Source organism: Gorilla gorilla, chromosome 4, assembly GCF_029281585.2.
Source record: "Gorilla gorilla gorilla isolate KB3781 chromosome 4, NHGRI_mGorGor1-v2.1_pri, whole genome shotgun sequence".
Lineage (NCBI taxonomy): Eukaryota > Metazoa > Chordata > Mammalia > Primates > Hominidae > Gorilla > Gorilla gorilla.
The window spans coordinates 15257336-15273994 of NC_073228.2; the positions used below are offsets into that span (position 1 = coordinate 15257336).

General features: G+C 50.2%; 2 protein-coding genes across 5 annotated transcripts in view; both read left to right on the forward strand.

Moving 5' to 3' along the window:
* Positions 1 to 6: 6 nt before the first annotated feature.
* Positions 7 to 13978, forward strand: JMJD6 (jumonji domain containing 6, arginine demethylase and lysine hydroxylase). Of its 3 annotated transcripts, none has more exons than XM_004040905.5 (7): positions 7 to 449; positions 942 to 1330; positions 2742 to 3028; positions 4878 to 5013; positions 6313 to 6451; positions 7953 to 8080; positions 10101 to 13978. In XM_004040905.5, exons 1-7 carry the CDS (start codon positions 321 to 323, stop codon positions 10135 to 10137), a joined length of 1245 nt encoding a protein of 414 aa, XP_004040953.1. In that variant the 5' UTR covers positions 7 to 320; the 3' UTR covers positions 10138 to 13978. The 3 variants fall into 3 exon arrangements, 2 of the variants coding, with proteins under 2 accessions (XP_004040953.1, XP_055244821.1); XR_002005979.4 differs by lacking the exon at positions 10101 to 13978 and adding an exon at positions 5455 to 5548 and having other exon boundaries at positions 32 to 449; positions 7953 to 8079; XM_055388846.2 differs by lacking the exons at positions 7953 to 8080; positions 10101 to 13978 and adding an exon at positions 5460 to 5548 and having other exon boundaries at positions 32 to 449; positions 6313 to 6446.
* Positions 13979 to 15829: 1851 nt separating this feature from the next.
* The window catches only part of MXRA7 (matrix remodeling associated 7), a 38473-nt gene continuing 37643 nt past the window's right edge, over positions 15830 to 16659 (forward strand). Inside the window, exon 1 of one of the 2 annotated variants that reach the window (XM_031010671.3) lies at positions 15830 to 16245. In XM_031010671.3, the coding sequence (XP_030866531.1) occupies positions 15904 to 16245 (342 nt within the window). In that variant the 5' untranslated portion in view covers positions 15830 to 15903. The remainder of the gene's footprint in view (positions 16246 to 16659) is intronic. The other variant, XM_031010673.3, reaches the window with a different exon arrangement.

Genomic DNA, 16659 nt, shown 5'->3' on the forward strand with positions numbered 1-16659 from the left:
CGGGGCGGTGACGCAGCCGACGTGACCTTCCCAACATGGCGGAGACCCGCCGTGTGTGAAGGCGTACCCCAGGGGAGCCGAAGCCAATGGAAAACCGCGAGAGGCGTCGGGGCGGGGAAGACGGCGGCTGCTTGCCCAACCCGAGGCTCGGGAGGTGGCTGGGGAGTGAATTTTCTGGAAGGCGACTTTAAAGGCGCCGGAACTGAGCGAAGGGCGTTTGGGTACCGCCGTCGCCGCCGCCCAGGCCGGGGAGGGGTGCGTTAGTGTCAGGAAGCGGGCTGCGCCGAGGTCGTAGCGGAACCAGCTGGCGACCCCGCAGAATGAACCACAAGAGCAAGAAGCGCATCCGCGAGGCCAAGCGGAGTGCGCGGCCGGAGCTCAAGGACTCGCTGGATTGGACCCGGCACAACTACTACGAGAGCTTCTCGCTGAGCCCGGCGGCCGTGGCGGTGAGCGGGTCGGGCGGGGGTGGCCAGGCCGGGCATCGGCACCTCCAGCCGCTGCGCACTTTTCTCTGGGCCCGAGGCTGCCCTCGCCCCGAGCGCCCGGGACCTCGTAGAGGCTCACCCGCACCCCGCGGAGTTTGGGGTCCCCGAGGCGCGGATTCCGGGGCGGGCCTGCTTCCTCCCGTGCTGTGGCCGCCCGTCTGCTCTGGCGGACGACGGGAGTCCCACGCCTGTGGCGCTCTCAAGTAGAAGGCCCGTCGTCCCTGGCTCCTTTGGGCGGCGGGTCCCCTAGGGGACCTGGCTGTCAAGGCTCATGGGGGGTGGCTCTAGGAACGACGTGGCCTCACGCACGCGCCCTGCCCCCACCCCAGAGGAGCCAGACGAGAGTCAACTTCCTTCGGTTTGTCATTACCAGTTGGCCTTGGGGACACCCTTATCTGCCACTGGACTTTTTTTTTTTTTTTTAACTGGACAGGTCTTTTTTAATTCCCTCAGGATAACGTGGAAAGGGCAGATGCTTTACAGCTGTCTGTGGAAGAATTTGTGGAGCGGTATGAAAGACCTTACAAGCCCGTGGTTTTGTTGAATGCGCAGGAGGGCTGGTCTGCGCAGGAGAAATGGACTCTGGAGCGCCTAAAAAGGAAATATCGGAACCAGAAGTTCAAGTGTGGTGAGGATAATGATGGCTACTCAGTGAAGATGAAGATGAAATACTACATCGAGTACATGGAGAGCACTCGGGATGATAGTCCCCTTTACATCTTTGACAGCAGCTATGGTGAACACCCTAAAAGAAGGAAACTTTTGGAAGACTACAAGGTGCCAAAGTTTTTCACTGATGACCTTTTCCAGTATGCTGGGGAGAAGCGCAGGCCCCCTTACAGGTAAAGTATTCTGCAGCTAAGTGGTTAAAATCCTTTTCTTTCTTTTTTTTTTTTTTTTTTTGAGACAGAGCTTCACTCTTGTAGCCCAGGCTGCAGTGCCGTGGTGCGATCTTGGCTCACAGCAACCTCCATCTCCAGAGTTCAAGCGCTTCTCCTGCCTCAGCCTCCTGAGTAACTGGGATTACAGGCATGCGCCACCACACCCAGCTAATTTGTATTTTTAGTAGAGACGGGGTTTCACCATGTTGGTCAGCCTGGTCTCAAACTCCCGACTTCAGGTGATCTGCCCGCCTCGGCCTCCCAAAGTGCTGCGATTGCAGGTGTGAGCCACCGCGCCCGGCCTGTGGTTAAAATCTTATCTACAACAGCATTTGCTCGCTGAGTTCAGTTGCTAATCTTTTTTCGAAACAGTGAGTACTCTCTCGGCTGTACATTGAACTCACTTAGGGGGCTCCTGAGGCCTGCCTGGGCCCTACTGGGGAGACTGATTTAATTCGGGTGATGCCTGCGCATCAGAATTTCTGAAAGCTCTTCAGGTGACTTGAATGTGCAGCTAAGGTTGAAGCACTGATCTCTAAGGGAGGTTTTAATAAAGTCCAGCAATAAACCACAGTAGTGATTTTTCTTTTTTTTTCTTTTTTTTTTTCTTCATTGAGATGGAGTCTCCCTCTGTCGCCCAGGCTGGAGTGCAGTGGCGCAATCTCGGCTCACTGCAGCCTCCGCCTCCTGGGTTCAAGCAATCCTCCTGTCTCAGCCTCCTAAGTAGCTGGGATTACAGGTGCCCACCACCACACCCGGCTAATTTTTGTATTTTCAGTAGAGATGGGGTTTCACCGTATTGGTCAGGCTAGTGTTGAACTCCTGACCTCAGGTGATGCACCCACCTCCGCCTCCCAAAGTGCTGGGATTACAGGCATGAGCTACCGCCCCAGCTGATTTTTCTTATTTTGTTAGGAATCAGTCCATGAACAATGCACTCAGTGTTTCTGTGTACCAGAGTTTATATAATCTCTGAAATAAAGATGATATATCACATAAAATTAAAACCTGGCCAGGTGCGGTGGCTCAAGCCTGTTATTCCAGCACTTTGGGAGGCCGAGGCAGGTGATCACTTGAGGCCAGGAGTTCGAGACCAGCCTAGGCAACATGGTGAAACCCCGTCTCTACTAAAAATACAAAAATTAGCCAGGCGTGGTGGTGTGCGTCAGTAATCCCAGCTACTCAGGAGGCTAAGGCAGGAGAATCACATGAACCTGGGGAAGCAGAGGTTACTGTCAGCCAAGATCACGCCACTGCATTCCCGCCTGGGTGATAGAGCAAGACTCTCAAAGAAAAACTAAAAACTTATTGTTTTGTGTGGTATGTGTGTAAGTAAATTACACTTCACATCTTGGATATCTCCATTCTGTAGGTGGTTTGTGATGGGGCCACCACGCTCCGGAACTGGGATTCACATCGACCCTCTGGGAACCAGTGCCTGGAATGCCTTAGTTCAGGGCCACAAGCGCTGGTGCCTGTTTCCTACCAGCACTCCCAGGGAACTCATCAAAGTGACCCGAGACGAAGGAGGGAACCAGCAAGACGAAGCTATTACCTGGTTTAATGTTATTTATCCCCGGACACAGCTTCCAACCTGGCCACCTGAATTCAAACCCCTGGAAATCTTACAAAAACCAGGAGAGACTGTCTTTGTACCAGGTATAGATGAACTGGAAGAAAGTACATTCTTTGCCGGGCGCGGTGGTTCATGCCTGTAATCCCAGCACTTTGGGAGGCTGAGGCGGGCAGATCACGAGGTCAGGAGATCGAGACCATCCTCGCTAACACGGTGAAACCCCGTCTCTACTAAAAATACAAAAAAATTAGCCGGGTGTGGTGGTGGGCGCCTATAGTCCCAGCCACTTGGGAGGCTGAGGCAGGAGAATCACGTGAACCCAGGTGGCAAAGGTTGCAGTGAGTCGAGATCATGCCACTGCACTCCAGCCCGGGCGACAGAGCGAGACTCCATCTCAAAAAAAAAAAAAAAGTACGTTCTTTGATTTCAATATTTTGTCATTTTGGAGCAGAACTGTTAGAGAGTGAGTCCAAAAAATCATTTGGATGCTGCCTGGTAAATGAACTGGTACTCACCTCTGACAGTAACATGTAGCTATAGTGTCACATACTTTGGGAGCTCTTGTTCACATTTTATACGGCTATAAAACCTGATAAACTGTATGTAGGCCGGGTGCGGTGGCTCACACCTGTAATATCAGCACTTTGGGAGGCCGAAGTGGATCACTTGAGGTCGGGAGTTCCAGATCAGCCTGGCCAACATGGTGAAACCCTGTCTCTACTAATAATACAAAAATTAATCAGGCGTGGTGGCGGGTGCCTGTAATCCCAGCTACTCAGGAGGCTGAGGCAGGAGAATCACTTGAACCCGGAAGAGGAGGCTGCAGTGAGCTGAGATTGTGTCACCGCACTCCAGCCTGGGTGACAGAGCAAAACTCCGTTTCAAAAAAAAAAAAAAACTTGTATGTAAAGATACAACTTTTCTTTGTCTGCAGTAGTTACCTATTGTCTTTGTATATGTGTAGCGGCTTGTTTGTGTTTCTGTAAATTGGGGTTTAATTCTTTTTTTTTTTTTGAGACCGAGTCTCGCTCTGTCACCCAGGCTGGAGCACAATGGCACAATCTCAGCCCACTACAACCTCCTCGTCCCAGGTTCAAGCGATTCTCTTGTCTCAGCCTCCCAAGTAGCTGGGAATACAGGCACATGCTGCCACACCCAGCTAATTTTTTGTATTTTAGTAGAGACGGGGTTTCATCGTGTTGCCCAGGCTGGTCTTGAACTCTTGAGCTCAGGCAACCCACCCGTCTCAGCCTCCCAAAGTGCTAGGATTACAGGCGTGAGCCACCACCCCCGGCCAGGGTTTAATTCTGTAAATTGAGTTGGAGGTCTCACTGTTACCCAGGCTGGCCTCCTTGGTTCAAACAAGCCTCCTGCCTCAGCCTCCCAAAGTGCTGGGATTGTAGGTGTGAACCACCAAGCGCAGCCTAAATTGGGTTTTTGATGCAGTATAGCACTGTCCGGGTTGAGTCAGGAAATCCCACACCAGACAACTGCACTTTGATAAGTGAAGGAAAGTAAGGTAAGCATATTTAAAGCAGGTGTCCTCTTCCTAGAGGCTGAAGAACTTCATGCTTTTGCACTTTTGGTCATAGCTTTGGATTAACAGGAGTAAACAAACTTTTTCTATAAAGGGCCGAGGAGTCAATATTTTAGGTAAGCCAGACTGTCACAATTGCTCAACTCTGTCCTTGTAGCTGGAAAGCAGCCGTAGACAATCCGTCACCAGGTGGGCATGGCTGTGCTCCGATAAAACTTGATTTACACAAACAAGTTGTTTGCAATCCCTGGATCAGAAGGAACGTTTACTACCCTGCATCATGTCTCTGTAGGCTCTCCCTTATGGATAGGAGTTCCCAATTTCTGGTGTGTGTGTTATACAGTAATTAGGTATAGGATCAAACCTTGTTTAACTGTTTATTTGTTGGATTTCAGGAGGCTGGTGGCATGTTGTCCTCAATCTCGACACTACTATCGCCATCACCCAAAATTTTGCCAGCAGCACCAACTTCCCTGTGGTATGGCACAAGACGGTAAGAGGGAGACCAAAGTTATCAAGGAAATGGTATAGGTGAGAGTCATTTTTTTCTTATTTCTGCTTGGTTTCAATTTCGACCCCAGAGATAAAATGGCTAGTCCGCTGCTGCGATGATGTGTGCTGATCGTACACAGGCCTGGGCAAAGCTGGGGCTGCCGACCCTCTGGGTAGAGGAGAGAGGGGCCAAGGTCAGGGCAAGTCCTCAGGGTGTTTGCCAGCCTCGAGGTGGCAGGGTGAGACTCTGCATGTTGAATCCAAGCCACTCAGTCAAGACGTCATAATTGGGATTGTTTCTCGTTTTGTTTTGCGTTTTGTTTTTCAAAGCTAGCGCTAGCTAAAATCATTTTATTTGGGTTTTATTTGGGTTGTTTCTTTTTCTTACCTAGAAGCATTATTCCCATTTGAACTTAATACCTTCAGTTCTTGTGAGTGAGGTGACTGCCCTGGAGACTTAGCTCCTCTGTTTATCCACAGAACAGATACAGCACGGGCAGCGGCAGTGCAAGCCACCCACAGCCACCCCGTGCCACTGTGTCCCAACCCTGACCTGGAGGGACCAGCTCTCGGGGTAAGAGAGGGATTCTGGCTTGTTCCATGCTCAGCCTCCCTGCTGAGAGGGCCAGTAAGGGTGGTGGCTTCTGTTCTCCCTGGACTCTTGGGCATCTGAGGCCCACTTACCCCGCCCCGTAGGCCACTGCGTGCTGTGATTTGGTCACACCGCAGGCCTTATGATACAACAGGTCTTTTGTCACTGGATACAGTGGATGCCAGATGAGGTTTCTGAAGGGGAGGGCTGCTGCTCTTCAGTTCAGTTTTACGCTCCCAGTGAGGGGGGACCATCTGTGTTATTTGACACCTCGTATTTCTTACAAATCTAATTGTTTCTACTCTTAGAAATAGAATCTAACCAATGAAACTCTGATCATTATGTGCTGTGCTGTGGAAAGGAAAGATTTTTTTAAAAATCAACTGGGAAAGGTTCAGGAAGTAAAACTAGGAAGAGAAACTTTTTGTCCTAAGGGAATAAAACTAAGACTAACTTAAGGAAAATTGTGCCTCGTGTATTGGTGGCACGGCTGGCTCATTTATGCAGGTGGTAGTAAATTGTGTGTAGTTAGTATAGTTTTCCTTGCAGAAAAACATGGGCACCGTATTGGGTTTCTCTTGTTCCCAGCCTGGGGTTTTGTCCTCACCATTGTACAGTATCCATTCTGAACGGACACACCTGGCATTCCCAGGTGTTTCTGAGAGACACAGGCCTCGACTCTGAGTGAGTCGTTGTGAGTGGGTGTGGCTGTCAGTGCACTGAGAACAACACTTCTTGTCTCTCAGGATCTTGAAGCAAGAGCACCCCGAGTTGGCAGTCCTGGCAGACTCGGTTGACCTTCAGGAGTCCACAGGGATAGCTTCCGACAGCTCCAGCGACTCTTCCAGCTCCTCCAGCTCCAGTTCGTCAGACTCTGACTCAGAGGTGAGGCCTTGCTCTCTGGCTGACTCCTGGAGCCTCCAAGGCTCATGTAACTCAGTCATAACCAGGTGTGACTCTTCCTCCTCCTATCCAGGAGAAGGATATGAAAGGTTTTCCACGTTGTTCTAAGGGTTTCACGGTTGTCACCATTCCTGCTGAGTGGTGTATCTTGCCCATTTTACAGCTTCGCACATGTGCATGAATTTTTGTTTGTTTGGAGACTGAGTTTCGCTCTTGTTGCCCAGGCTGGAGTGCAATGGCGTGATCTCGGCTCACTGTAACCTCTGCCCCTCAAGTTCAAGCGATTCTCCTGCCTCAGCCTCCCTGGTAGCTGGGATTACAGGCACATGCCACCACACCCAGCTAATTTTTTGTATTTTTAGTAGAGACTATAAACTCTGTATACTTCAGTAGGGCTTCACTGTGTTGACCAGGCTGGTCTCGAACTCCTGACCTCAGGTGATCCACCCGCCTCAGCCTCCCAAAGTGCTGGGATTACAGGCATGAGCCACAGCGCCCGGCTAAGAATTGTTAAAATAGCCTCGAGGTATCAGGGGTATTTGGGGATTTAGTGAAGTAAATGGCTCAAGATGAAGCAGCAGTGTCAGATTTCAAACTCATCCTTCTGACCTCAAAGCTCATATGAAGAATTTCCCCCATGGATGGTGAATTGTAAGCCTGGAAATTCAGCAAATCCAATAACCTTAAACTTGAAGCTGACAGTAATACTGGGTGAGAGGGCCCTGCACCTTTAACAGATGAAATTTCTATCTCAGCCTGGCGCAGTGGCTCACGCCTGTTAACCCAACACTTTGGGAGGCCAAAGTGGGTAGATTACTTGAGGTCAGGAGTTCAAGACCAGCCTGGCCAACATGATGAAATCCCATGTCTACTAAAAATACAAAAATTAGTTGGGCGTGGTGGTGCACGCCTGTAATCCCAGCTACTCAGGAGGCTGAGGTGGGAGAATCACTTGAACCCAGGAGGCGAGGGCTACAGTGAGCCAAGATCATACCACTGCACTCCAGCCTGGGCGACAGAGTAAGACTTTGTCTCAAAAAAAAAAAAAAATTCTGTCTTTTCACACAGTCTACTGATTGAGTCTTTTCTCGTCAGGCGGGGAACAGGCTCTGGGAATGTTCAGTGCTGTACCTACTTCTTTCACACATCAAGCTCTGTTGGTAGAGTGAAATCTTATAATGTACTTTCAGAATTCTGACTAAAAGATTTTTACAATGGGTATCCTATTCAGACAGATAACCACACCGTTAAGAGAACAGTGGAGGGATACTTGGCCTCTGAGGGAAGTTTGAAATTCTTAGGGAGCCAGGAACATCCAAGGAGGTGGCTATGAAGGCTACATTGTGGAGCTGTCATAATGACTGCTTTGCATCTGGGAGAAAGTGACCAATATCTGTGCTATCTCCCGAGGTCAGAGGTTTGTTCAATGAAGAAGTGGGTTGCATCCAGGTTGACTCCTTGTTTTCTGTCCTCCTGTGTCCAGTGCGAGTCTGGATCCGAGGGCGATGGGACAGTGCACCGCAGGAAGAAGAGGAGGACGTGCAGCATGGTGGGAAACGGGGACACCACCTCCCAGGACGACTGTGTCAGCAAAGAGCGCAGCTCCTCCAGGTGACCCAGCAAGGCTGTTGTCTGTATGGAAGGACACGCTCGCGGCGAGGGCAGGGCCTGGGGAGGGTGGCCTGTCCAGTCCTGCAGACAAGGGGAGGCCTGACAGAGCCCAAGAATGAGGATACCCTTGGCACGGGAACCCATTCACTTAGCGTTTGCTCCAGTAGCTTTCCCTCTGCTACCGATGCAGATAAACGCGGCTTGTTTTACTCAGAAAGGCAAGAGAATGTGAATAGTGCCAAGAAAACCCTTTACATTATTTAATAAAAATTGAATCCATTTTCTATCTTGGAAATGTTTTCCTTTGAGAATACCAGAACATTCCGTTATTGCTCTTCTCCTCATGGTGGTCTTGGGGGAAAGCAGTGACTCCTGCTGTGCATCCTTGACCGCAGAGTCGTTGTCCCAGCAGCGTAGGGAGAGCCATTGGAAAAGTCACCCGGCATCTTCTGCAGAACCTGAGGCGTGGCCTCTTGCTTTTTCTCCCAGTTTGCTGTTGCTGCTTGAGTGCTCAGCCAAATCAGACAGCAGCAGAAAACTCTGATTTATCAAATCTTTCTTTTTTTTTTTTTTTTTTTTGAGACAGGGTCTCGCTCTTGCCCATGCTGGAGTGCAGTGGCGTGATCATGGCTTACTGCAGCCTCAACCTTCCAAACTCAAGCAATCCTCCTGCCTCAGCCTCCCAAGTAGCTGGGACTACAGATTCACCCCACCATGCCCAGCTTATTTTTTTTTTATTATTTTTTTTGTGAGACAGAGTCTCGCTCTGTTGTCCAGGCTGGAGTGCAGTGATGCGATCTCGGCTTATTGCAACCTCTACCTCCCAGGTTCAAGCAATTTTCCTGCCTCAGCCTCCCGAGTAGCTGGGATTACAGGCATGCGCCACCACGCCCAGCTAATTTTTTTTATTTTTAGTAGAGACAGGGTTTCACCATATTGGCCAGGCTTGTCTCAAACTTCTGACCTTGTGATCCGCCCACCTTGGCCTCCCAAAGTGCTGGTATTACAGATGTGAGCCACCATGCCCGGCCAGCTAATTTTTTTTATTATTTTTAGTAGTGACGAAGTCTCTCTGTGTTGCCCAGGCTGGTCTTGAACTCCTCACCTCAAGTGATCCCCCCACCTCAGCCTCCCAAAGCAGCAGGATTATTACAACAAGCATGAGCCACCTCACCCAGCTTTTATAAAAACTTAATCACGTCTCCAGGTACAAGATTGGACCTAAATAAGTTAAAATTTAAACGTGTTTGCAAGCACCTGGGCATGTAACAGGCTCATAATGGAATTTGTTCACTCTCTGCATTTGTCTAGGGTCTTTAAATGCCACAGGTCTTTGATGTGCTGGTTGAAGTGTTAAGAGAGGTTGTTGGAAGATAGTAAAATACTGAAGTTGAAGCTAGGCATCGTAGCTTAAGCCTGTAATCCCAGCACTTTGGGAGGCCAAGGCAGGAGGATCACTTGAGCTCAGGAGTTCAAGACCAGCTTGGAGAATATAGTGATACCCTGTCTTTAAAATATATATATACATGTTTTAATACTGACGTTCATAGGATTTTGAATGTCTGAAGTCCTTGACTGCTGAAGGTGACATTCCTGTTAACGTTTTCTCTCCCAGCGGCTCAGTCTTTCTTAAATGCACTGGGGAAGTGCAGGACCCACAGTCCCTCCTATCGTGTAGTCTCCATTCTCTGTGGTTTAGCTGAAATTCCATGGGGAAATTCAAGTGACTTATTCAAGTGAATTTATCAAACTGGAATGTGCATTTCTCAACCCTAGATGTCCTTTCACAGCCATACTTAGACTCTTCTTGCCGTTTTAAATTGTTTCTATTATTATAGATTTATAGATTTATATCTGCACTTGATCTGTGACTTTGTAATTTGTAAGAAAACTCTGGAGAAAGCCCTGCCATGACTTCCACGTGGGGTCCCGGGGGTCCTGCTTTTAACATTGCCTTCCAGCTTTGTACCCAGCATGCTGTCTACGTGCTGATTACAGGCAATTGTACTTTCCTTGGCAGGATTAGGGACACTTGTGGAGGCCGGGCTCACCCCTGAGCAGATAAAGAGACTCTCCCTGAGGTGCTTTCAGCATAAGCTTTTGGCAGCCACCCAACTCAGTTCTCGCGTCTTCTGGTCCTACCTTCTCCTCTGTCTTCTTTGAATTTGGATATTCCTTCCCTGGTCCAAGCTCCTATCTTCGGTCAAATGCTGTTTTTACTGCTTCCTAAGGATAGATTATCAAGAAGTTTAACAGCTCGGCCAGCTCAGTGAAACACTGAAGCTAATGGGATGTTGGGTAAGAAGGTTCTGTGCTGTCTCATTGAAAACCGAGCCAGTCAACCACAAGGCTGGCGGGGTGTGATCCTTGTAACGTCTTGTGTCTGTTACCTCACGGATGTCGGTAAGGAGTTTCTACAGAGCCAGCTGTGTACCACAGAGACTGAGAGTGGTGAGTGGACTTTGTGAGCCAATTATGTGTCGGAAGGACTTGGAGTCCGCCCTTCTTCCTGTATGTCACCATCAGCCCACAAATGCATTCAGTGGCAGTGACCCAGCACATCACCCACTGCTCAGTCTGTCTTAGGATTCCTTATCTTTTTCTCCATCATCATAGAGACTGTGAAATTTCAGGGGTGTTTTTGTACAGTGTATTTTTTTTTGGGGGGGGGGGTGATACATTGGGGTTTTTTGTTTGCATAGAGTGGGAACGGTGTGCAATGTGCTCTTACCACAGAACTTAAAGTATGAATAGGCTCCATTCTTCCCCACCATGGGATCCATAAGAAGTGCTCACTTTGCGAGGTACTCTGAGATTAGCGTTCCCCATTTGTTTGACCTACAGACGTTAAGTGGGTGACTTGTGTTACACACGGGGAGTAAATTCAGAGATGGCACCTGTAGTCCTTGCAGTCTGTTGATACTTCTAAATAACTAACTGGATGACTTTTTGGGGATTGACCAGCAGATGCCATCTCTTGCCCTCTTGATTCACCTGCTTGCCTTAATTTGTCCCTAAATTCAACTAAACTTCAATAAGAGGGGTTGTCAAGGCCATGGGGCGCACTTGGAAGCACTGCCTGGGCGGGAGCGTTGGAGGCATTGGCAGGCAGGTGGGAAGGAGCTCGCTCTCACTGCAGTGTTCACAGGCAGGGAGGCTGTGTGTGGATGCGTTAGAATTGTGTGCTGTTGCCTCTCAAAATATCCACTAGAAACAGGTGTAACCAGGAAAATACAGGTCTCTGCTCACTGTTAACAGACTGTCATTTCCTGACATTGGGTCATGTGGCTTTACTCTAGGAGGCTGGTTCTCTATTTTTGTCTTAGTTCAATTTTCTGCATCCTCAAATGCCAACCCCAGTATGTGGCTGGGTAGGTAGAACTGTGCTGCCTGCCTGCCATGGGGGCTGCTCTCCCTCCTTACCCCCACGCCCACAGCCCCCTTGGTTCTGTGGTGGGCACAGGATGTGTTTGGGTGTGAGTAAAGTCAAACTCTGAATGTATAATCTCTTGGTAGTAATATCTGAGTGGTGTTGCTCCTCCTGCTTTTTAAAAAGACTTTTCTTGCCATCTACAAAAAGCTTTTTTCTTTTTCCCAGCATTGCTCCTGTGCTGCCACACTTGCCCTTTTTCCTTACCTTCCTTTCAGTTTTCTATCAACAACTCCTCTAAACTTCAGTTTAAAATAAAAAACAGCCCAAAAAGGCTCTTTGCCACCAGGGGGCGTGGTAGGACACGTTGCCAGTGGTCTGGATAGGGGAGCAGAAATTTTGAATTTTAAAAATTAGCCACCAAGGCCAGGTGCAGTGGCTCACACCTGTAATCCCAGCACTTTGGGAAGCTGAGGCAGGGGGATTGCTTGAGTCCAGGAGTTCAAGACCAGTCTGGGCAACATAGTGAGATCCCATCTCTCAAAAAAATAATAATCTGGAAAATAAAGATTAGCCACCCAGTTTTCCTTCTCCAGATGCTAAAGGTGATTCCTGTTTCATAACAGTATTCCAGAAATGAGGGGAATAACATATCTGATAGGCCCAAGTCAGCTCTGGATAGTACAGTGTCTGGATAGTACAGATTCTGTGCTTCTGGGACATGCTTTGTTTATTCCTGCCAGGCCAGGGATTCAGCAGCCCTATTCCCCAACCCCCCTTACTGTCTCTGTGGGCTAGCCAGGCTGTCCGTTACGTAAGCACAGCAGGGGCAAGGTGGGGAAACCGTGTGTGGAAAAGGAGTGGAGTGGTGGCGGGTGGCCAAGGTAGACTAGGAAGAGTGGGTACCCAGAGACCACTTGTTCAGAAGTTAACTCCTCTTCCCATCTGGCGTGAGCTACGCCATTGAATGGTGCCAACAACAGTAAAGTGAAGGAGATAATGTTAGATTATTTTCAGGGATGATTCTCCAAGATGACAGCAGATCTTAAAACCAAAGAGCTGGGTCCTGGAAGAAGGGATCTTGGATTATTAACTTCTGATGGGAGGACCAGAGTGGGAGAGACAAGAGTTGGGGACCTAGAACATCAGGAGGACCCTGGGTCTTTGGGGATGAGGCTTCACCATCAGCTGGAAGAATCCATGCTTCACACACATGCCTCTGCCATTAGTGGTACTGGGATGTTTAGGGTGACATCCTTGAGGGGAGAGCCACTGAAAAGAGGGACATTCACATTTTGCTGTATTCTTGCAGCTGTCCATGTCTTAGTAATTCAAGTGTTCAATAGATGTTTGAGGGCCAGGCACTGCTCTTGAGGTGCTGGAGATAACGGTGACAAGCCCAGGTCCCTGACAAGCTCCACAAGCTTAATGGACAGTGAATGTGCGGCTGTTCACAGGGCCGCTGGTGAGGGCAGGTAGAAGGAAGTGCAGACCTTCTTAAATGCAGGTGTAGTGGATCTACATGAAAGAGCATAATTAACACCAATGTATACTTAAGGTAGTAACAGCTTCTTCATAAAGTAGCAAAACTAAGGATCTGTGGGAAGGTTGCTGGTGCAGATGCTTTATAAGCTTACTAGAGACTCAGCCTTGGATTTAGGACTTTAGACGAGTATAGGATGGAACAAAATTTTTGCAGTAAATGTAAAAAATGCTGTGTAGGAGGAAGGCGTATAAGGATGCCCCAGCTGTAGGTTCTTTAGATTGTCTGTAGTATTTCCACCAGTAAGTTGTTTTTGATGTGTGTACTGGTATTGCTGGTAGATTTGAAGTGGAGTCTGGCGGCTTCTTCCACACTCCCCTCCCACTAGCTTGTGTCAAGATGTGACATCCTATGCAGCAAAACTAGGTGAGCTTACACCCCCAGGCGGTGGCTCTCAACTTTGTCTCATTGTTCAGAAATTTCGGCCAGGCGCCGTAGCTCACCCCTGTAATCCCAGCACTTTGGGAGGCCATGGCAGGTGGCTCACTTGAGGTCAGGAGTTCAAGACCAGCCTGGCCAACATGGTGGAACCCCGTCTCTACTAAAAATACAAAAATTAGCCAGGTGTGGTGGCACATGCCTGTAGTCCCAGCTACTTGGTCAACTCAGGCAGGAGAATCACTTGAACCCAGGAGGCAGAGGTTGCAGTGAGCTGAGATCAAGCCACTCCAGCCTGGGTGACAGACCGAGACTCTGTCTTTAAAAAAAAAGAAATGTCATCTAAGCCCCAGTGAACCTCCTGGGAGGAGAGCTAGCCCTGGCCAGCTGTCTCCAAAGTGACTGGATGCTACAGAAGAACTGGGACTGTCTTCTGCACACTCGTGCCTCCTGGAGTTGTCAGAACACTGAGCAGTCTCCTAGTTCTATGTCCGTCTAGCCATGGGGTCTGCCATGAAAGCCTGTGGATCTGCTATTGGGTTGGTATTTTAAACTTTCACTTGGGTGAAACTTGTTCATCATTTTAAATAAAGCAACATGATTTGGAGTTGTGTTTTTGGCATTGTTTTGTCCTTATTTTCTTTCTTACTCATTTGAAAGTCAACAGAATGTACTTTGTCAGCAGAACAGGACTTTAAAAAAAATGTATTTACACTTTAAAACAATGGGATGGAGCACAAAATTAAGGCCCTGGGCCAGGAGCATTGATGCACACCTGTAATCCCAGCTGCCCAAGAGGCTAAGGCAGGAGGATCACTTGAGCCCAGGATGTCGAGGCTGCAGAAAGCTATGATCATGCCTGTGAATAGTCACTGCACTCCAGCCTGGGCAACATAGTGAGACCCTGTCTCTTTAAAAAAAAAAAAAAAAAAAAAAAAAAAAAAAAAAAAGAAGAAGAAAAGAAAGACCCTGTCTCTTAAAAAAAAAAAAAAAAAAAGTTGGCTGGTCGCGGAGGCTCACGCCTGTAATCCCAACACTTTGGGAGGCTGAGGCAGGCAGATTGCCTGAGGTCAGGAGTTCAAGACCAGTCTGGCCAACACGGTGAAACCCTGTCTACTAAAAACAGAAAAAAATTAGCCGGGCATGGTGGTGGGCGCCTGTAATCCCAGCTACTCAGGAGGCTGAGGTGGGAGTTTCGCTTGAACCCGGGAGGTGGAGGTTGCCGTGAGCCGAGATTGCGCCACTGCACTCCAGCCTGGGCAACAGAATAAGACTCCATCTCAAAAGAAAAAAAATAGGCCCATACACTGGCTGAAACTTCCACAGTGGTTAAAAGCTAGTCGCCCGTAGATAAAGCCTATTTCACATTTTATAGTTTATAGGCTCTTTTCATCAACCACCACTAAAAGGAAATGCATGGCCCGCTTAATATCATGCAGTGCAGCAGAATTCAGCTCTCCCTGTTGCTGGGGGGTCTCGTTTGTATATCTTCATTTAAAAAGAAGCACTCCATCTAATATCTGGTTTATATCACAGATCAGCTCAGGCACTGTAATTTTCCCAACAAAGTATTAAATGCATCCTCAGCAAAAACTGGAACCGTGTTTTTTTTAACATTAGGCCTTATGTTTGGCGTGATACCTGACATGCCCGTCCTGTGTTTATTTAAAATAACTAAAGAGTGGGTGGGGAGTGGTAGGAAAGTATGTTTTTGGTTACAACATATTTATCTCAAAATCCACTGTTCAGCAACAGAGGCCTGGGAGGATCTGGAGAAACAAAAACAATAGCCTTCATTTCCTTCATTGTACCCTCCCACCCTGCATGCATTCTGGAATTGTGCAAAGAAGAAAGTCTGGTAAGAGGAATAGCGTTGACCAAGGACCTGCAGCTGAATTTCAGGTCTAGGGGCGGGGGAGCCATGTTACTGTTAACAGGGAGGCCTGTGTTGAAGGTTGCTGGCCTCAGCTCCGAAGGGAGCATTCACTGGCCGGGATCTGGAGATGTCCTCTGTGAAAGTACATTAAGGCAACCCTGAGGATTAAAAGCAACTCCTGACATGCCTATAAAAACGGCAGTGGCTGAACGTAATCCGGCATTATGATTGCTTTACAAGCCAATCCAGGCTGCCGTTTCCATGAAGCTTCCCGGGTTTGCTTGTCTCTCTGCCTTCCCCAACTAGCACTTATATTTCCAAAATGCTCTAAGATGAACCGCCGTACTAAGGCCAAAGATGACAACAACCTAAGGGCACCTCATACAGTATTTCAAATTGAACCTGAGCTAAATTGTGCCCCAAAGCGTCAAGGCTGCCCAGGCCGGGCAGGGGTTGGCCTTCCTGTGCCTCCCAGGTGGTCAGGGCTCTGCCCCCTCAACACCCCCGCCCGCAGCCTGTGCGTCACCCTCCCGGGACCGGAGGGGGCGGGGGCGGGGCGCGGCGATGGGGGCTCCGCCCCGGGGCGGGGCGCGGCGACGGGGCGCGGCAGGCTCCCTCGGGGTCCCAGCTGGCGGGCACTCGGCGGCCGCGGCGCGATGGAGGCGCCGGCCGAGCTGCTGGCCGCGCTGCCTGCGCTGGCCACTGCGCTGGCCCTTCTGCTCGCCTGGCTACTGGTGCGGCGTGGGGCGGCCGCGAGCCCGGAGCCTGCCCGCGCGCCCCCGGAACCCGCGCCCCCGGCCGAGGCCACCGAGGCCCCGGCGCCGTCCCGCCCCTGCGCCCCCGAGCCGGCGGCCTCGCCCGCGGGGCCGGAGGAGCCTGGAGAGCCCGCGGGGCTGGGGGAGCTCGGGGAGCCTGCGGGACCGGGGGAGCCCGAAGGGCCAGGGGATCCCGCGGCGGCGCCAGCGGAGGCGGAGGAGCAGGCGGCGGAGGCGAGGCAGGTACGCACCGGGGCCCTCGCGGCCCCCTCCCCACCCCCGGGGCTCCGGCTGCCGCTGCCGTTCCCCGCCGAGCCAGAGAGCGGGGCCGCGGCCTCCAGCCCAGGCTGCCCCCAGGAAGCGCAGAACCCGCGGCCCGCAGGAAATGCAGGTCCCGCCATGCTAAGCCGCAGCCCCGCAAACTCGCCGCCCTCCCCCAGAAAGTGTGGCGAGGGGCGAGCCCGAAGGAGTTTGTTTGGAGGTGTTTTGCTCTCCCCTCCCCTCGGCCTCTCCCAGCCCAGGGCGTGCTCCGCAGCTGCTGGCTCCCAGGCCTCGGGACCAGGGCTTGGCATTTTGCTCCGCACCCACGTCTGACCCCTCCCGCCCACCGGTTCCCAAATCCACGTGCCTGTGGCTTATTTCAAGGCCTGCCATGAG